Source organism: Anarhichas minor, unplaced genomic scaffold, assembly GCF_050575085.1.
Source record: "Anarhichas minor isolate MPS153535 unplaced genomic scaffold, ASM5057508v1 ptg000030l, whole genome shotgun sequence".
In the NCBI taxonomy this organism is placed as follows: Eukaryota; Metazoa; Chordata; class Actinopteri; order Perciformes; family Anarhichadidae; genus Anarhichas; species Anarhichas minor.
Window position 1 is genome coordinate 9,887,189 of NW_027466476.1, and position 21,187 is coordinate 9,908,375.

The window sequence follows — 21,187 nt, forward strand, 5'->3', positions numbered from 1 at the left end:
CCGGCCGGGGCTAGCTGCTGAGCACGCTAATTTCAGTAATAATCTCGGCAACACAATCACATAAATGTCTTTGACATAACGGCAAATATGCAACTTCTTAACAAGAACTTACTGCCACTTTAACATCACCTTACATTATCATGACTATGTGAAGCAGCCATTTCGAAGAGAAATATTGATAACGTTGAAAACATACATGTGCTTACTTTATAAATGAGGTAAAATGAATGCATTCATTATTATTTTTTAAGTATAATTCTTGATAGTGTTTAAAGAGCTAAGTGATTAACTTAACTTTAGCTGTATATTTGTTTCAGTCTGACTTCCGTCCTCACCACAGCACTGAGACAGAGCTGGTTAAAGTTGTAAATGACCTTAGAATGAACATGGACGACAAAAATCTCTCAATATTAGTATTTTCAGACAACGCGCTGCTGCTGGTAGAGTCGCTCATGACATTCATATTATGGCGACCACGTCTTGGCTAACGCAAGCACAACATGTGGCGTTTATTTTCATTGTATTGTTTTATTGTCATTGCACCTGGGATAGAGTGCTGCAGGAATGAGTCCTAAAACTCGGAAATAAGTCAGCACTTCCGGTCTCAAAGTCAATGTTTTTTTTTATTAAATGCTTTAACTAAGGTATGTAGTTAACACATGTTTTAGACATTTGAATGTTTTGTTCTGCGATAAAAAATGACAATACAATACATCTCTGTAGGTTTATCACTATGAGACTCCTTTAACATGGTCACAGTGTTCTCACATTGTAATTTGATAACTTGTTATGCACATACAAATAAATTTATTGTTATAGTCCCTTTACAGATAAAACTCTTCCTTCAGCAAATTAAAGTCTTTTGTTAAGTAAGAAAGAGGATCAAATTTGCAGTGGTATGTTTATTTTTTTAATTTGTTTGCACTTCAGAGCAGTGTACTGCGCGAGCCCGTACATGATGCGTGACTCAAGGAAGTGACAATGAATAATATGAAACATGCAGAGAAAGATAACACTGGAACTCTTTCTGTTTCATCCCACAGCATGCACTTTGGATGACTTCCAGGGCTTGTGTAACATCTCGACTTGTTTCCTGTGTCTGTTGTAATGTGTTGCATTTGATATGAGATTTCCATCAAAAGAGTTAAAATCCGGTGTCAAACTAATAGAATGAAGGTGAGGCAACAAGTATAGCTGCAGGTGCTGAGGTGTGAACTAAACGAGTAATTCATTGAGCTGTAAACTGGGAGGATCTAACCCTAAAATATCTTTATTGTTGTGTGGGTTGAAATGGCACACTGAACCATCAGCTCTTTAAAGCAGGTAGATCCACCACACCTATTCAAGACAAATGTAACAATGCTCAACAAGTGAAGTAATTATTTTGCTCGCAGATGACTTTCATGCAGTTGTTGTCAGGGAGGAACCAGTGCTGATAAGAGTTGGAGAACAACCGCTAATATTTCATCTATGAGTCAGACTCAGAGAAGCCTCAGTTGATAAAGTACTAAAAATAAAAAGACTCATCTGCATTAGTCTGTCCTCCCAGCATGTTTGATAAAGCACTAAATCACCACAATTGAATCAGTAACCACACAACACAGAAACCTTTAAAAACAAGCGTGACGTGGTGTTGAGGAGTTGTGCAATAAAGTCGTCGGGTAGAAGAATACAAATCTTTGCCTTTGCTGTAATCTTCACCCGGCTATCAAGGTAGTAATACGATAACATGTTATGTAGTATTGATGTTTAAAGCAATGGCTGAAGAAATTCATGACAATGCTCAACGCAACAGTCCCAAACACCAAACAATACAACACAATCCTGCCATTTGCTCACTTATTACTTCCTTGCTGCCATTGTTTGGTGCTGTCAATCCCGTTATCAGCTGTTCTCATTAGTCACCTCTACCCAATAGGAGTATCCGCTGCCATACCTCCAGACTACAGAGCAGCTTCTTCCCTCACACTGTAAAGACTCCTGAACTAATCCACTTCACCATAAAAACAATGTTTTGTTAAGGGTTTATTCTTAAGGGTTTATTCAACTGATAACTACAAATATCGCATCAAGACTCACTTATATGGCCTCGCTTTTCTTAAGTGATGTCTTTGCTCTTTTGTTGATGTTATTTTTGTTTTGCTGTTATCTCTGTTATGCTATGATGCCTGTGAATGTAGATCTTTCACGTTATACTGTGAAGCACAATGTAACTTTAGATTTAAAAGTGCTACGGCATATAGATGAATCTTTACTTAATGAATTGCCAATGGAGAAGCAAGCAGAGAGACAACAGGAAAAACATCTGCAAGTGCTCATGGGTGAACATGCACTTCCGATACCTTTGCGTAACACGTCGAGTTAGTTTTCTACCCCATGCAAACGCTGCCAAACAACCACCAATGCTTTTCAGCTCTCTCACAAGCAGTTACGCCATATAAAACACACAAACACAGAGAGACGAGGATATGAGTGTGAATCAGACCTGCTGACAGGGTGAGGCAGTTGTATCTCAAAATACAACTAAAACATTGATGTCACTTTAAGATTGCCTGTTTGAATCTACAGCAAAACATCCTGACAGTGTGTGGGAAGAGAGTGAGAGTGACTCCAGTGATGGAGGACATCTCCTCAACTACTCTACTTAAGTACAAATGCAAGGTACTTTGAGTATTTCCCTTTCATGCAACTCTATACTTTTACTTTTTACAGTTACTTCAGATTCCAATTTATCATTAATGTATCATTCTTGTCCAGTATGTCCAAACCATGTATCTCCAAAATTCAGTGATTTTGAATTTTAATATTTGTGATAAACTGAAGGATGAAGTGTTCCTTTGTTGGTTGAGAAACTGCTCCTACTTCTTCAGCTAAATAAACTATTTTAAACGCTTCTTGCTGATGTATTGTCACAAAGGTGAAAACAGGTCTATGTTTTAGTAAAACACTAACAGGAACATTTAGCTGATACATATACTTAAGTAAGGTTTTAGTTTACTTGTAGTGGAGTATTTCCACAGTACTTTTACCTGAGTAAAGGATCTGAATACTTTCTCCAGTGCTGCCGTACTCACCAACCACTTCTCTAAGAGTTCTGACACGACTACTCTTTCAAAGACACCAGGACACCAATTAAGATATACAAGTTTATTACAAGATGCGTTTACATTTACAGTTACACCGTTAGTATAATGACTTTCAAAATAAAATACATATAGATATATATACACATATAAAGCTTTTCTTTTTGACCATCAGCAACACAAGACCTGGAAATGCAAGCGGCACCTGTTGACGTGCGTTCAACATTAATGAGCGTAAGTTTGGATGGATTTAGCAGTTGCAAGTTTTATTGGAATGCTGGAAAAGCATTCAACCGTTTAAGTAACTTTTTGATGTGATGAAACTCATGGCTCTCGATCTGGCTTGTTAACGAGTTTTGGTCAATTGGGGTCAGCGTTACTGCCAGCCAATCAGGGCACTGGATCATAAATACTTAATTGCAAGAGTATCCCATTAATTCAGTTTTAAGAAGAAACATAGCAACCCAAGAATGATCAAAATGAAAATAAAAAAGCAACTCCACTCGGTCCAGAGGAAGACATCTACCCCAGCAGGGAAATCTGGAGTTATGAGGAAGCTGAGCAGGTTCAGGATACCTGCTGAACAAACAAAGCAGAGGAGGAGGGTAAGGGCCAGTGTGATGTGTAAATGGAGGCATGATAGTGGCATGTGATGCCACCGTACATGGTCACCATGGTGAACGGTCAGGATCTATCATCACGCATTGGGAAAACGTGTAAATACCGCTAAAATAAAGATGAACAGATCATGTGTTCAGACGTTGTTGCAGACTGACAAAAGCTGAAGAGAAGAGAAGTGAAATGTTCTGGGGCAACATGTTCACAACATGCAAAAGTAGATGTAATATATAATGCAAAAAAACAAAAAAGAACAAAACAAAACAACTTTGGTAAGAATGAGGAATACATGCTGATACATACATCTGTGATTGCAACACAGTTCCAATCTGTTGCACTGATGTGGACAACGTGCATATGTTTGCAGGCTTTTACGTGGAGGTATTGTTTGGGTTCGACCACCGATCGCAGGCCGTAATGTTCACTGCTATTAATGTCAAACTTCTCAAACCGATGATTTTTAGTCAAATTGGTTGGGTTGTCAATCTTCTCCAACTGTGAACACACCAAAAACAAGAAATATGCATTATGCTTTAATTCACGACCGGTGTCCAATGGATTCTGTTTTTTATGGATTTTATGGATTTGGACATATATATATATACATACACCAATATGTACATTATTATGAATATATAATATATATTTATATGTTTATATTTACCTGTAATTCATTTTGAACCACCTTTGGGAAATAGCGACCATCTGGTTGCTGGAAACTGAAAGCCAACTGATTTTCGTCGTCTGTATGTATCTGCACCAAAAGATCTAAGGACAGAAGCAGGACAAAATATTTACTGTGTGACTCAAAACATTTGCCATAATAATCCATAATCATTCAAAATCAGATTAAAATGAATTGAATCCTGTCAAGATGGAGTGTGATAGATCATTGGGGCATTACATTGGTAACTCTGCAGTTATTCTGTTAAAATAGTTGTACCTTTCTTTTCGCCACCTTGAAGCGGAACGGTGCACAGATTCAGTGTTCCGCGGATCTTTTGGACTGTCACAAATTGCCCTTCTTTACTCGTCAGAAGATGATTGGTAATGCCCATGTTGTCTCTTCAGTGGCGTTCTGGCCTGAGGGGAAGGAGAGAAAAACCTTTAATAAGTTAGCTTCAATGGTCACTGTGGAGCAATGCTTTTCAATCCCCTTGCAGCTGAGGGGAGCAGAGTTTTCTTTCAGCAGATCGTGTTGCGCAGTCAAGTTTGATTTTGACATGAGAATGTGCTTCTGTTTCCACCTGCTCAGTGCGACTCTCATCGGTCTCGACTGGGTTATAGATTGCTTGGCAATGATACAATAATGCAGCAGATTGTGTCATCACACAGCAGCAGGAACAATACGTGCGCTCCATATATCTACTGTCTAATTATGTCTGGATCGCATTTGATTTTGGTAAACTGATTCGCCAGGATTCCAATTTCATGCAGAGATATGTTTTAAAATTCAACTTCAAAATTCAAGCTACTCCCTTGGAAAATATTCAGGATTCTTCAGCTGGACCTTTGACTCAGTCAGTATGATGCAATCCATAACTACACCCCAACTACAGTGCCTCCTTTTATTGTATCCACTGTACAATTAGCATTTGAATTTTTGCCGGTGAAGTAAATAACATTCCTGTCTAGGAGCCAAAGCTAAATGCAGCAGTGGTTATATTTAACTAAGTGCATCTGCTTAATATGTTTGACTCTATGACATTTAGAAGCTTTAATTGCTATTAATACTATGTAGAAGACACAATATCTTCCAGAACCTATGGCAACATCTTTAAATGTCTTGTTTTGTTCGACCAACAGTTCAAAACCTGAACGAAATAAAATGTTCAATGATACAACACATATGAGAACATTTGTCATTTTTGCTTGAAAAAATGAACCAACAACATTTTCTAAACAGTTATTATTATAGATTAAAATGATTTGTCAGACGATGGATTAATCGATTGCTCAACTTCTCCTATCAGCTCTATAGCTGCGTGTCATCCTCCCCGTCTGTGCTTGTGTGTATTAAAAGGGAATATCTGATTTTTTGCACAGACCAAACCGAAAATTCTTTTTTCATTTCACTGTAATATCTGACACGGATTAAATTATGACTAATTGTTTTTGAAAAGCATTGTATTTTTAATAATTCTTCGTATGTTGTAACATCTTAACTTGTAGAGTAACGATAGCTGTCAGATAAATGTAGTGACGTCAAGAAAGTGCAATATTTCCCTTCTAAAATGTAGTGGAGCAGTGGTATAAAATGTCATAAGAATGGAAACAAGTACAAGTAAGTAAAGTACAAGTACTTCCAAGTTAATTGAGCTAATAATCTGTCATTGTGAATGAAGGACTGATTAAAGCAATAGATTCTTCCACCACCGGCTATTTAGTTGAACTGTTGGGACGTGAACGCTTCTCCTGCTGCAGTGCCACCTTGGTTGGGTTAAAGTCCCGTTGTATAAACACTGACGAGGTAATATTGCAGGCTATTCCTGGCAGCAGGCTGTCGGTGCAAAACAGCAGGAACACCGAGGCGCACGAGGGAATTAGATAAATTAGAGCTTCCCATTGGTGCATTAACAAGGTAGATTCATGCTAAAAACACCTGCAGAATCATAATCACGCTGCGGAGTAAAAGGTGAGGCGCAACAACCAGGTGCCTGGATATTTGCAAAGCTGGTGTGCATGTTAGAAATAAATCAAGAGTCGCTTACCCTCAGTGATGGTGAAGTCCTGTGAAGTGGGTCGAGTCTTGTGGAGTCAGAGCCTTGTGGTTCGTAGAGAAAGCAGCGGAGGAAACCTTTTAAATAGCCGCAAACGCGCACTGACGCAATGCGCTTCCTGCATATTTGCAACGTGTGCCAGCAGGACGCGACCGGGAGGGATGGACCGAAAACACGCAATTCATGGAAGGAAACTGTTCCAAGAGGTAAAATAAAGTACGTTCGACGAATTCAAATTACAGAAACTACTTCTGACATCGCTCAGCAACTGGTGTGTGGTGAAATACTCAAACCTTTGCACCATGAAGATGCAGAGAGAAAAACTCCTTGTTTTTCTAATAATAACTGTGGTTTATTTGAATTTCCCGTTTCTTGTGTTTTTTCTTAACTGCAGTCTAATTTTACCTTCCACCTCCTTATCCCTCCCTCCTGTAATACATGGATCCAAGAACATTAACACCAGATTTAAAGAATAAAGTGGCTGTAAACTGAGATGGAGTCAGTTTCCAGATATTCAACAGGCCGGATTAACACAGAAGGGGGCCCTGGGCACAGAAACAGCTGTGGGCCCCTTTAGATGCCCACCATGTGCAGCACTGTGTGTGTAGGCGGCGGGCTGAAGGCTCCTATCTGCTTTGTTTTTTAAATGTTCGATCATCAGTGACAGAGCAGGTTTTTTACAGATAAACTAAATGCATTTTTAATAATATAAGCGGATCATAAGCACTATAATGTAAACCAATCAAACACCTCGTTATAGCGTCACCTGGCTGAATGCTATGTGTTCAAATAGGAAGTAAAGAAATGGATCAGAGGAATTGCTGAAGCTCAAAAGCTGCTGTCAGGGTCATGTTTACATTTTCAAATTCATGTTGTCTTTTTTTAAATAGTAATACTTTGCTCTATCCTTGACAGCCAGTAAAGCGCGTAGAGACATGTGTGATGATGTAGGGGGTTATAGTTATTGTTCTTTAAATTGGGATTTAGTGATTGACATTTCCAGATAAATTAGAAAGTAATCAAATCATCACAAACAAATTGCCAAACTGGGGCTGTGTGTAAATACTGTAGGTATATTGTTTATATATTGCACTCAGCTGTTGAAAATAAATGCTGAAGAATGACTTGAACCAAAGTTGAACTGTGCTGACACAAATGTCAATACGGGAATGGCGCACACACACGCACGCACACACACACACACACACACACACACACACACACACACACACACACACACACACACACACACACAGGCATGATGAAATCTGTGTTGCATCACTCACTGGGACCGATCCACAACAGCTCTCCAAAACACAGGAGCCCTTTGAGAAACGCTCCCCTCTAGTGGCCGACAGGGGAAGAGGACCTGAATGCTGAACTGGTCTGGAGGTGGATCGACGTTTGCAGAGTTCATTTGACAGACTGGACAAATATGTATATGATTACAGGATATTGTTTTTTTTCCCTTCCATGACATAAAATCCAGAAATACATTAATTGGACTGATCAAATATTATTGCAGCTGTGGAGAGGACAGACTGCAGCATATCATTCGTGATTGGCTGCAATCTGCCCTCCCTCTACCCAGGACATACACTGCACCAGGGACCTGAGGCGCGCAGGAAAGATTGTGCCTGACCCGTCCCACCCTGGACACTAACTGTCTGAGTCATTTCCCTTTAGCAGGAGGCTGCGGCCTATCGGGACAGGGGAGGTTAACGGTTAACAGTTAATCGGTTAACCATTGAGAACATTTTTGGCCGGTTACGAATGTCATTCTTTAGGTGAAATTGTGTCTTGATATTAATCTAACAAGGGCGGCGAAAGAAAGCTCCAGAGTCCTTCAGAGTGCGTGTTTGAGTCCAGCAGTGTCTTTCTAAGAGACAATTGAAGAACAGTTGAGAAGGCAGACAAATTAGCAGTGTTGTCATTTCATTTCAGAATCGATGAATTTATAAATGCGGCGCCAAAGCTCATTGAGTCAATGGAGCCTCTTGTGTGTCACCACATTGTGTTTTGTTCTAAATAATGAAGTCTTTGGTTACCGTTTAATGGGTGTCGGGCTATCCAAGGTAAAAAGACCGAAACTAACATCCCTAATCAAAGATGAAATTAATTAGGTCGTCATACTTCACCACACCTTTGATTGATGCAGATTTGCACCACTTTTTGGATTCAATTCACTGCACCACTACTTGTCAGTTATAGGCGTGCCGAAACCCTTTCAATTACATTTCATGGCGTCATATAGTCAGTTTCTGTTCGCTACAACTTTAAATAATAATAATATACGTTTTCTTGATCACGGGTGTCTGTGTGATAGCAGCTGTTGTGTATGAGAATCCATATGCTAAAGTTAAAGAAGCACAAGGTATATAGGTTTACAAAAACAAACCTTTAATTCACATTACTATGTACAACACGTTATTTGAACAAACAATGAGCATAAAATGATAAAACAAATAACTTCTTCATGAGCGAGCGTGAGAAATCCCTTTTGCCAGGTCCTATATTTATCAAGATAAAACGCCTTCTGTTCAGTGAAATCTCACCTAAGTATGCACATTAGTTTGACTTTTTTCTTCCTGCCATGTAAACAGGGACACGTGCCAAACATCTGGATCTCGTCTCAGACTGCAGACGGGCGGAGAGGAAGTAAGCACTTGAGGCTAAACGGCTTCGTCGTAGACCAGCTGGACGAACACTTTGTCTTGAAGCGCTTCGTTCTGTCTGTAGACGTACATCGGTGTGTTGCCAGCAGGCGGGCTCCTTTCCCCGCCCTTCTGCTCCTCGCCGCTCACGTCCTCCTCCTCGGAGATCAGGTCACTGTAGGAGGCCACGCAGAGATCGTGGTCCCGGAGGGCCGCCGGGTATCGGAGCGAGGATCTCTCGATCCGCACCGAGCGTCTGACCGGAGTGAAGAAGCGAACCTCCTGGCCGTTGACCCGCACCGCCTCCGCCTGCTGGCCTGGAGGGCCGCTGAAGGGAAAAGAAAATAATTATCGTCATCATTTCCAACTTTTATCCTCCGAGAAATACTTGTGGCTTTATTATGACGCAGCCAGTTCAGAAGGTCTGCAGGTCACTCACTCTAGTGACCGTGCCTAGTGTTTCTTTTCCCCACAAATATCCGTGGAAAGACGAGTGTGTGTCACTGCCTCTTTCAGAAGGAAAATTATGTCACGTCCTTACATTTAACCAAACTCAACTAGTGTCATCTAGCGGTGCGCTGCAGGTTGTAACTAACTAAATTAACCATTTGCTCACTCGTCCCTGGCTCAGCCTGTCAGAGAACTACGGTGGCCTTCAGGTTTAAGGTTGTTTGTAAAAACATAGAGAGAGAAAAAGAGTTTTTGGCTGAGCGTGCATGATGTGCACAGGTTGATCCAAGTTTTTCTTCAGCTCTGGATATCTAACAAATGTGCACAACTCCACTCAACCCTTAAAACGAACCGGCCAGCATGAGAAACATGAAAACATGTGTGCGTTCCTAGAAGTTGTGGAAATGACTCAAACGTACCCCGGGGTTGCCGTGATCTTGTACTTGACTACAGACGAGTGTCCTCTCTCTCCACAGATGAGAGCTCCGACAGGTTTAGGAGTCATCATCGGGTTGTTGACACTCTCTGGAGTGACTTCACATGCGGCTATTTGGTCCTCCTCTCTCTCACTTTCTGCAGATGCTGCCAAAAACAAGAAAATCTAAGTTAAAGGTTTTTCTTTAAAACGTTATCATTCGTGCGAATTTAGATTTTATTTAGAATTGACTGGTGAAATTACAAAATCATTGGAACCTTAAAGCTGAAAACAATGAATTTATCGACCAACAAGCTGTAAACATCGACAGATCTCAAAACGTGTCATTGGTGTGAGCAAACAGTGGCGTATTTACAAAGAAAACTAACTCTTAGTTAACTCTTTATCTGCTTAACGCTCTACTATGTTCACCAGCCGGTACCCAAACGTTTCTGTGTTTCCATCACGGCAGCACACAGCTAGGTTTTACAGCGTTTCACTGAAAACTCCACAGAATTAAAGTTATAATGGTTTTTGTCTCAGGGGGAGGGGAGGGCCTGATCCCTAAACCTCCTTTAATTGAAGACGTTTGAGCTTCTTCAATTAACATTTGCAATACTGTAAATTATGAGGTAATGGTTTGTGTGCGTAAAATGTAGGCATGTGTAATAACAGAACATGTTTGTGTTGAATTAATGCAGGACTAAGGACCATCATGAAACTAAATACATTAAATAGAACTTTCTCCCAGATGTATCGGCATAACACACTAACATCTGTATCCAGACATGCAAACAGAAAATTAAGAGAATGGAACAAAAACAGTGTGTTGTAAATGGAACAGCTACCGTGCCTACATGGGGGATTAAACCTACAAACATTCACTCAGGATGTCGTAGAACTCATGGCACGTAGAGGACTGCGATAAGAAGCGGCACACAGCATAAGGCAAAAACAATGAGGCCATGTTAACCAGCGTTAACTGAAATGAGTCAAACGAGGCCATGCAGGCTGAACTACCTCGGATCTCGTCCTTTTTCTTCAGAATCTCAAACACCACGGAGCGCAGCTCGTCCACCGGCTGCGATCAAAGAGAAGCACAGAGAAGGAATGATTAACTCTCGACTACGAAACCAAATAAACCGTTGATTCTGATCACAGTGAGGGATGGATTCATGTTACGAACATGAACTATGCAGTGAGGGATGGATTCATGTTCATTTTCTATATTAAAACTTGTTCCAACAGACACATTAAGATGCTGACTGCTTGGGCTCGGGGCATTTGAAGGTAGATGGTGAGCGCAGCAGTCGTGTAAGCGTCTCCCTGATTGTTAAACATAGTAGAAGACTCGCACTTCAGGATGTCACAGGAGATCATGGGATAGATCTCTCCTAAAAACAGATTTCACCTCTGGCAGGGATTGCATCATGGCGCTGTGATTGCACCATGCTAAAAATGTTAAACCATGCGTTGTCCAAGGCCGACTCAACTGCAATGTCGACGTTTTTCTTCTTAAACAATAAAGTCTACACGTACGCCGGTTATTTCCCATTGCAGAGTGTATATATATATATATATATATATATATATATATATACTTATATAGTATATCTGTGTCATTTCTGAAATTAAATTCCTTTTTACTCATCATCTGGCATACACGCAGTACCAAAATACTGCATCAACTGTTAACCGCTCTGTGGTTGACTGTCAGCTGACACACCTCCATCGTCATATTTCCAAACATCACAGTTTCGGGAAATTATAATGAGAAATGGTTCTAGACAAAACAACCCAACTGCGTGACTAAGTGATGATTCTCATCTCACTAACGGATATGGAAACGCAATACTGTCTGAAGCACTGACTGTGATAAGAGAGAGGGATGAAGTATGGCTGATGATTGTTAACAGCCACGTATTTTTTCATACCGTGTGAAAAACATGGATGACTCACCTCCAGCACGACGCCAACAGCCTCTTCAAACATGGGCAGCACATCCAGGCGGCCCTCTCGTTCCATCAGGCGGGCCTGACAGATCCAGTATTTGGCAAACTTCTTGGACACCGCTGGCAGCCGGGAGAGAACCCCCCTCACCTGGTCTGGAGGGCAACCCTGAGGGAGCGAGGAAGGCTCGAGTCACAACTCACACAGGGAGAGAAACAGCATCAGTGTGCTTCAACCAACGCGCTGGTTGTGTGTTAACATCAAGCAGAAGCTCTCGGTTTTCATTATCTACACAAACTTGTGTAAAAGTGTGCAAATGTCAACGATTCTCACATTTCAGCTGCCTGTATAACAGATCCCATCAGACAATGTCCGCCACATAACTTCCAGTAACTTCTGAATAAAAAGGCCAAGGAAACCAGAGATTCCTCCCTCAACAGCATGTACCTCTCCCAGCAATTTGATGCAGTCAGCCAGGGACCGGTCCACGGCACAGATGAGGGAGTGGGCCTCGTCTTCCTCGTTCATGGCTCCCCAGAAAGGCTGGAGCACGGCCACAGTACGCCGAACCTGAGGTTGCACCGGCATTGGGGGACGCTTGTAGGAAATACCCTTGGCCTCCCGCCACTCCTGTAGTTTTCTCCTTGACACCAAACAATAGAGCAGAGGGCTCCATTAAAAGCACAGCAGAGACACAAAGGGGAGAGGAAGTGGAATGACTGAGGTCCCAGGACAAACTGGGGTTGACACCTTTAACATTTGACTCTGGACAAACAACTCCTGACAGACCAACCTTTTAGGAAAACCATCTTTTTGCTGGCACTTCAGACCTCTGAGTCTGAGTCTTTGTCTCGTGTCTAACTATTTATTTAACAAACAAAATAACATAGAAGTGTGAGACGAGATTCACGTCCTGTAAATACACAGAACATGTTCACTGCATTGCTAAATAAAGCCATCTAATTGTATGTTTGACAGCCAGCCTATCCTGATAGTCATTTGACAACATGGCAGTTACAGCGCTGATGGGTGTAAAACGTGATGGAAACCGGTCCCTGTCCACCCACACAGATGTAATCACTGTCACTGTCAATCAGGTTGGCTTCGAACCATGACGGCAGTTTGTTCACAGCGATCGAATCAGACAAAGCGATTTGTTCTAGGAATATTTCACTCTTTCTTTTATCTTGCTCTAAATCATAACCTATATTTTAACCTAAAAAAATATCACTGTTTTGGTTACAAAAACGCAGGTACAGATATAGTGAAAGTCTAACAATGCCCCGTGTTATATAGTGTATAAGCTGAACTCATCAGTGAGAGAATACTCTAGTATTGCTCCAGCAGAATGGCTTCAGTCATCACCAGTTACCAAACGCAACCCAAATACAACATGCCAACAAGCGCGGCACCATTCCTAATGATCGCTTGCTCAGAAATCAAATATTAAAATCAATAAAATAGGAATATTGAATTATCACCCAGCCCTAAAGGTAACTCTCCTTGTGAGTCACATACAGACAGATCTGAGGTGTTGCAGCTCTTCTACTTACATTCTTTCCTCCTGGGCAGCGGTCACTTTCTTTCCCTCGGTCTGGGGAAAGACCCTGACTGGGACCTTGGGTGTCTTCGTGTCTGTGGCCTGCCCGGTGTGGCTGATGGTCCTGCCCGGCCGTGGCACTGTCTGGCACGTCACCGGAGCACTTGTTCTCTTTGTACCCGTTTGTGGTGGAGGGGCGTTTGCTGAAGCGCGTCCCTTTTTGCCACCAGTCTCTTCGCGTGTCTTGGTTTTCCCTCCCAGCTCGGCCACAGCAGCTCGCATAACCCCGCTGACCGCTCTGGAAGCGCACCTGCTCGCCGGCCCAGAGGATGTTCGGGAGGCAACTTTGCGCGGTTGGCCATTCTTCTGCCCCGCACCTTCAGATGTCTGCTTTGTGAGCCGGTCTGTGGGTTGAGCAGCTGCTCTGCCCTGTGGCTTAAAAGGTGCTGCCGTGGATTTCAGTCCACTTGACAATGGAATCTTAGAAGATGGCTGAGAATTTTTACTCAAAAATGGTTTAGAGTTAGACTTGCTCTGATTTTGAACTTTAATCACAGCTCTTGGTCTCTCGTGGTTGGTAGGTAATGGTTTCCTCTGACCCATGGCCGACTTCTGGGAAACAGAAATTGATGACACGGTGCTGGATTGCACCTGTTTAGCTCCAGTGGTAGCGGCAGAGGTGGTGGGATCAGAGGTGTGTGTTACGTTCTGACTTTGAGTGTTTCTGGGATGGGTCACTGCAGGAGTTAGTCCCGTTTTTGTTTTGACCATGGGGCCGAGACTCATCCTGACACTGACTGTCCTCACTGGACATGACCAGGTGGCCTTTGAGCTACTGCTGAATCTGCTGTGTGACTGTGTTACACCTGTACGAGATGCATTTGAAGAGGCTCTGCCTGAAGATGGGATTCCTGTGTTTGGTTGCTTTTTGAGATGGCTTGCTGCATTAGTGTTGGATATTGAGGATACAACAGCAGCCCTTCTTGTCAGCACAGGGTTTAGATTAAGTTTTGGCTGTGCCGGGCCACTGGTTGCAGATGGACGACTGGTATTCTGCCGTCCAGTCAGAATGTTGGCTTTTACATTCACTTTGTTTGAGTGACCGAATGCTCCTCTGGCAGCAGGGGGTTTGGTTGATTGAGCAGCCAGAGTTTTAATTTTTGCGCGTTCATGTGTGAATCTGTCAGCTGGAGCCTTGTTCTCTTTTCCCTCAACAACCTGTAATAACAAAAACATAAATAGGAAAAAAACAAGTAAGATAAAAACTATTTGGTGTGAGATCTGACGAGCTAAATATACACTCTCACACACATGAACATACACCTGTTCACAAGGCACACCCACCTTTAGTGAAGTTGTCAGAAGCTTCTTAACCTGACTGTCGTCACATAGGTATGGTCTGAGGAGTCAAATTGAGATTATTTATTACCCTAGGTGTCATTAACAACAGTATTTGATGGACGCATTGTTGTGCAGTTGTTTTTCTTACTTTGGGTTGGGCTGTTTCAGCTTTCCTTTTCCTGCCAAGTATTCCATCAGCTTCTGCTTACGCAGCTCTGTGACAGATAATCACACAGGAATTCAGCACAGGTCACTTTCCATTATACTTTCATGCTTAGGGTTTGAAATTAATTAACTACTATCCAGCCACATGCTTTAGCGCATGATAAATGTGTCTGCGTACACATTCATTGCAGATGCAGAACTCTACTACAAGTTTTGGGAGCTCTCTTTAGGTTAACTCACTAACAAATCAAACTTTCACAATATAAACAAATACAGTATGTTTATTACAGCCAGCACACTGAACTACAGATCAGTTCCTCTTATTGGATGCAATGGACAGAAAAGAGATGATTCTTTTCAAGTATGTGAATAACCATGTAGACACGTGCTGCCATCTGGCTGTGGATTGGTGAGACATGTATCTGGCATTTAGAGAGGACTTAATAGAGAGAGGATATGATTTATTTATTTTAAATGTGATTTATTTATTTAATAAACGATTAATAAATAACAATAATAGGCAGAATGAGCTATGATACATAAATAACTTTTTGCAGTCGTGTTGCATATAGGTAATTTAACATTTACTTTCTCTAATAAACACTAAATATAACTCTGATCCAGCGCTGTTATTTACTTGGGTGAGAAGCCTAATCAATTGTTTTTAATAGATGTGAAATTATTTGTAAATGCTCCCTATATTTTAGGCATAAATCCATACCTGGACCACCCATACCTATAATACTTATTCACAAAGTCACGTGATTAAAGGACCAATGAAAAGACTGCATCATTGTTTATCTTTCTTTGTTGTAAACTTATAAAGGTGCAGCATCAGAAGCCTATAACGTTACTGCTAGCTTATGTTAACGTTTCACGCAATAACGTCAATATTCTTAGACAGTATAATTACATTTATTTAGACGTAACGTTCGCTAGCTAACTGATAGCTAGCGTTAGCTCATAGCTAGCTAACGTTAACGAACTTAATTAGCTTTCATTCACTCGCTAACCTTTTCTGGACAGTATCGATACGGTCTCTTCTTCTTCTTCCATGTCGATCAAACTTCAGTTTCTTCTTCTTGACCAAATAAATGTATTACAAATGGCTCGTTTGACTTGTTGTTGTGGTGGTTTAAGGACAAGTTAAAGTAACGTTAGCTTCATAACAACTGAGCTCGCGCATCAGGTTTTGAAACTGCCGGGAGTGAAGGCTTCCTCTTCTCTGATTGGACAATTTGAAATCTCGCGCATGCGCTAAAACCCAGTGCTGATTGGAGCAGAGAATGTAAACAAAAAAAGGGGCGTAGAAGTTGCACAGGTGCACATGGGAATTTGCCTTCAGGCCTGCAATTGTTTCCTGTCTTTACATGACTCTGGGGGTGTATAATATGTCCTCATGACCACATGTAGGTTCAGTGTTGATCTGTATCTTGTACAAGTAAGTTTTGACGATGACGGTACAGCAGCACAAAATAAACGTGGGACTCTAAAGAGCTGAAAAGACTCATGTCTGAGATATAATCTAATCTGAATAACGTCTCTGAGATGATTTGACTAAATTGGTGGCTGATGAAGAAACAACAACATCAAGAGCCACAGCAGTGATGGATTTGTGAGCTACTCTGGACAAACAGGACGTCAGACAAACACAACGGGGTTTCTGTGAAGGATCTGTGTGAAAAGAAGAATCCATCAGAAAGTGCTAAGAGGTGCTGCTATTGATCAACCTGTGCAGCAAAGAACAACATGGACTTTGTCTCCATCTTGTGACGTTTACAGGAAGTAAAATGTAATATAAAAAATGTAGATTTAATGATTAAATATTGTCTTTTGTTATGATCTGGTTGATTAATTGTTTTTCATGATTTGTATTCTTTGTAATTCGTCACATGAATATTTCACAGATGTTTGTAAAGAAACTTGAAACAACTTCATACAGAACATTGTGAATAAAACCTGTTGGTGATTTAATTACACGTCATGAAGCAGCATCCATCTGATGTACATTTATAAAGATATAGTTGATTCAATGAAACAAGACTTTTTAAACTAAAGTTCCTTTATGTTGATCACAAACATTTTAATTCATCGTTCATGTTACTGATCATGTAAAAACTACAAAAATCATCATAAACAGAATGAAGAAGCTTTGAAAGAATTACAGACTGAATCAAAACCCATTTATATTATTATGATCCATACTGTTAACATGATTTTGTAACTGTATATAATTTAGATTCATAGACTTTATATTTACACTCTTTATCTCTTCTAAACATAGAAAACAATTAAAACAGATGTTTCCAACAAATATAACAAAGTATCCAAAAGTAAAATAACTCAACAGAAAAATATAAATGTCAAAAAACACAATGTTTATAATCTGAATTAACAGCTTTTATCTTAAAAGTTTATATTTTTAATACATTTTTTCACGACTACAGATCTTTACATCTTTAATTTATTAACTTCCAAAATGAATTTCAGATTAAAACAATGTAGTTAACGACAGTAGAGACAGTTAAGAAAAACAATTTCAATCATCAAAAGATAATCAATCAGAGTCAGAATGTGTTTTGATTCACTGAACCTCTGAGACTCTGAGTGTAAAGTGTAAAACACTGAAATTATAACATCAAAGCTGAAATAACTCAACAGAAGATCCAGAAATCTAATAAACTAAAACTGATGTCTGATGAAGATCAAAGTTAAAGAAACACACAACTGGAAACAAAGTGTTTGGTTTAGTGGATTCACTAAATGTTAGATTGTGTTCTGATTAAACACAAGATGATGATTTAGTTATAGTTGAAAAATGATTTGTTTTTGTGTGAAAGTTGATGATCTGATGATGTAATACAGTTTGATTCTGATGAGTCATAACTGTTGATTGTATTGATTCTATCAATGAGATGTTGACACAGTGAAGTCAGAGTAAAGTCTGAACAAACACTAACATGTCTGAACATCACAGAGAAATATCAGTTTGACACATTTTGATATCAGCAGTTTTAGCATCACCAGACTTTCCAATACTGAACCATGGGAAGAGTTTCTCAGTGAAAGTGTCTCTGTGAGTGTAGATGTGAGTCATGTCTTCAGGGTCGTAGAAGGACACGTCCCCCATGTCATAGTCCAGCTGGACTCTGATCCTCTGGAGACTCTTCTTCACTCCGACAGTCTGACCAGCTCCATTAGTGTATTTTCCACTACGATGAGTTAAACACCAGACTCCATATTCTGGTGAAGCAAATATCTTTCCCTTCCTGTCAACTGACTCTTTAACCAAACCTACAGTCCAGGTAGGATGGTCTCCCACCTCCACCTCCCAGCTGTGTTTCCCTGAGCTGAAGCCCTCAGAGCCCAGAACAGAGACATAATTAGTGTTTCTCTCTGGATTGTCAGGAAGCTTCTGGTATGTGTCTCCATGTCTCACACTGGTCAGATCATCAGACAGATAGAGACAGTAGGTTGCAGTGTTTGGGTCCAGAATGACAGGACTGAAGTGGACCTTGTCCTTCATCTTCTCCCAGACTCTGAAGGACAGGTTGCCCAGGTGTTTGGCCACATCTATCAGCGCTCCTGAGACCAGCTGTGGATCTGACAGTGAGCTCTGGACTCTGGCTCTGGTCTGAGTGGCTTTATAACTGCTGAGGAATGACACGTTGTGTTTCTGCAGGTCTTCTTCAACAGCAGAGATGCTGTCTGACAGAGAGGAGATCTGCTCCTGAATCATCTTCATCTCTCTGCTGATAGTTTTCCCCTTCTGCTCCTCTTCCTCCCTCAGAGCTGCCAGTCTGGACTCCTCTTCCTCTTTCAGGAACTGGTGGAGCTTGTTGAACTCTGCTCTGATCTGCCTCTCTGTGGACAACAGCTGCTTCTTGGAGTGTTCAATCATTTCATTGTGTGTTTTCTCCACTTGTTTGTGTTTGTGCCTCTTGTCCTGCAGAGACTCTAAGTCAGATCTCAGCTGGTCCTTCAGGTCACTGACTGCTTGTTCTATAGGAACCACCTTGTGACTCTGGTGGAGAGAAAACTCACAGACAGGACACACAGCTCTCTCTTCATCCTCACAGAACAGTTGAGTCTCTTCTCCATGTTTACTACACACCACCTCCACCTTCTTCTCTCCTTTTTCTGTCTCAGATGATCCAGTTTTCTGTCTCTCAGCAAACGAGTCAGCCAGTTCCTTCAGTGGAAAGTTCACCCCAACAATGTCTTTTGAGGATTTTCTTTTACAAATGGGACAGTTCTTGTTTTTAGCTTGTTTCCAGAATAGTTGCAGGCAGCTTGAACAGAAGCTGTGGTTGCAGCTCAGAGACACAGGATCTCTGAACGTCTCTGAACAAACATGGCAGTTCAGGTGACTTTCATCAAGAGCTGTTTTCTCAGCCATTTGTCTTGGTATCTAAATTATCTTTCAATAACGAGACTCACCAAGTTACTGTTCCGTCTCTTCACTGGTTCAAATACTCCAAACGTGTGTTTTCCAGCAGAGATCTCACACCCTGTAATGGCGTCTCAGCTCTGTTCAACAATGTCACAATCTTCTTTCAGTTTCACTTTTCTCCGTCACAGTGTGAGTTATTAGGAGGAAATGCTGTTATGTCATTTAATCACCAGCAGATGGTGTCAGCCACTGTAACAGGAAACATGTTGTGCTAAAATCTCTTCATGACTGTGTTCATTTCATCCAGGTGGACTAAATAAAGATCACACTCTTAACCTGCACTTAAAGAATCAAAGCTGATGTTTGAATTTGATTTATTTATCTCATATTCTCCTGTTTATCACAAGTCAAAGCAGCCAAATGTATGTGCAATATATTTAGTGAGTATTTTTTTAAAACATGAGATCAAACTCACTAATTAGTTTTCAACATTGTGTCTCAGTTAATGTACAAATAACAATCATGAAATAGATTCTAAAGTCTCTCAACCTGAATGTGTTTTACTTTCTGGAACATTTTCCCTCATTCATTCATTCATTCATTCATTCACTCTCTTATTGAGAAGAATATAAATACTTTATGACATCATGCATTAGTTGATGTTATTTTCACAAGATTAACGAAAATAAAGAAATGATGAAGTTTTTGATTTTAAAACAGCACATAAATATTCTATTAGGTGTTTAGAATTGATCTATAAGACAAAGACATCAGTCTGATGAAGACAGTACTGTTGAGGAGCTGTAAAGATAAGAAAGAAAGAAAGTCTTCAGCCTCAAACTGTTGGTCCATCATGTCCAACGTGGTCTACATGTGCGGGTTTCAGTGTAAACCCTCCAAGCTGCTTCCTCAACATCTGGAGGACTTTGTCCAGAGCTCTGCAGAGCATGGAGTCTTTGTTATGAGCTTGGAGACCTTGGTGGAGACTCTTCCTGAGGATCTGGCTGCTGCTGTTACCCAGTTCCCTCAGAAGGTCATCTGGAGGCATACTGAAGAGACGGTCCACTCTGAGCAACAACATCTTGCTGCTGGACTGGCTGCACCAAAACGTCCTCTTAGGACACAAAGACCAGAGTGTTTGTGGCCCAACTGAGGCACCAACAGACTTCAAGAGGCCATCTACCGTGGAGTTCCCATCGTGGGCCTTCCTCTGATGTTTGATCGGGACGACAACCTGTTCAGGAGGAGAGCGAGGGGCGTTACCAGAGTGCTGGACATTGACTCATTGAACTAAGACAACTTCCTGGAGAAGGTGAAGGAGGTGCTTTAGGAGCCGTCCTAAGGACAGTACTTGAGTAAATGTACTTGTCACTCTCCACCACTGACAAGTCCTGTGATTTCTGACTGTTTCTAATGTTGAGAACACACACACAGTGAGGTACAGACCAGTGAGAGAAGCAATACAACTCCATCAACATGAAACAAGTTGCACAACTCTTTATTGCTCACATGTTTACAGCTACTGAGCCTTCATCAGGGAGGTATGAGCTCCATTCAGCTTTCTTTGTGTGCAGTCGCTTCATTAGTCACGTGACTTTACAAAAGAAGATCTGACTTCATTCAGCTGGACTGTCCATGAATGTTGACAAAAAAATTTCATAAAACAAGATGCTGATAACCAGAATACTTCATACGATGATGTGATGCAGTTAAAACATATTCTTGTGGATTGATTTTTGGTGCATTTCTGCTCAACAACAGAACCTTAAAACTTAATTTCTTAATGTATATCCAAAAATGAATTTCAGATTAAAACAATCATTTATGTGTTTTTTGAGTAAGTAGCATGAAAACAAAA

At 40.9% G+C, this 21,187-nt stretch overlaps 2 protein-coding genes across 2 annotated transcripts; both read right to left on the minus strand.

Annotated features, from left to right (window-relative positions):
- Nucleotides 1–8,837: 8,837 nt before the first annotated feature.
- On the minus strand, nucleotides 8,838–15,992 carry ckap2l (cytoskeleton associated protein 2-like). Its single transcript, XM_076105019.1, has 9 exons — nucleotides 15,950–15,992; nucleotides 14,920–14,986; nucleotides 14,775–14,829; nucleotides 13,444–14,648; nucleotides 12,338–12,533; nucleotides 11,900–12,058; nucleotides 10,961–11,021; nucleotides 9,945–10,107; nucleotides 8,838–9,403 (listed from the first exon to the last, which is right to left on the minus strand). Exons 1-9 carry the CDS (start codon nucleotides 15,990–15,992, stop codon nucleotides 9,094–9,096), a joined length of 2,259 nt encoding a protein of 752 aa, XP_075961134.1. The 3' UTR covers nucleotides 8,838–9,093.
- An 885-nt stretch (nucleotides 15,993–16,877) lies between these two features.
- Nucleotides 16,878–19,499, minus strand: LOC142964391 (nuclear factor 7, brain-like). Its single transcript, XM_076104693.1, has one exon. It carries the CDS (start codon nucleotides 19,333–19,335, stop codon nucleotides 17,908–17,910), a length of 1,428 nt encoding a protein of 475 aa, XP_075960808.1. The 5' UTR covers nucleotides 19,336–19,499; the 3' UTR covers nucleotides 16,878–17,907.
- Between the last annotated feature and the right edge of the window lie 1,688 nt (nucleotides 19,500–21,187).

Excerpts from the sequence above, each read along its gene's own strand:
- ckap2l (XM_076105019.1), bottom strand. The coding sequence starts at position 15,992 with ATGGAAGAAGAAGAAGAGACCGTATCGATACTGTCCAGAAAAG. Across the intron at positions 14,987-15,949 it reads ATCGATACTGTCCAGAAAAG|AGCTGCGTAAGCAGAAGCTG; the intron begins GTTAGCGAGTGA and ends TATCTGTCACAG. Across the intron at positions 10,108-10,960 it reads GAAAAAGGACGAGATCCGAG|CATCTGCAGAAAGTGAGAGA; the intron begins GTAGTTCAGCCT and ends TGTTTTTGGCAG.
- LOC142964391 (XM_076104693.1), bottom strand. The coding sequence starts at position 19,335 with ATGGCTGAGAAAACAGCTCTTGATGAAAGTCACCTGAACTGCCATGTT.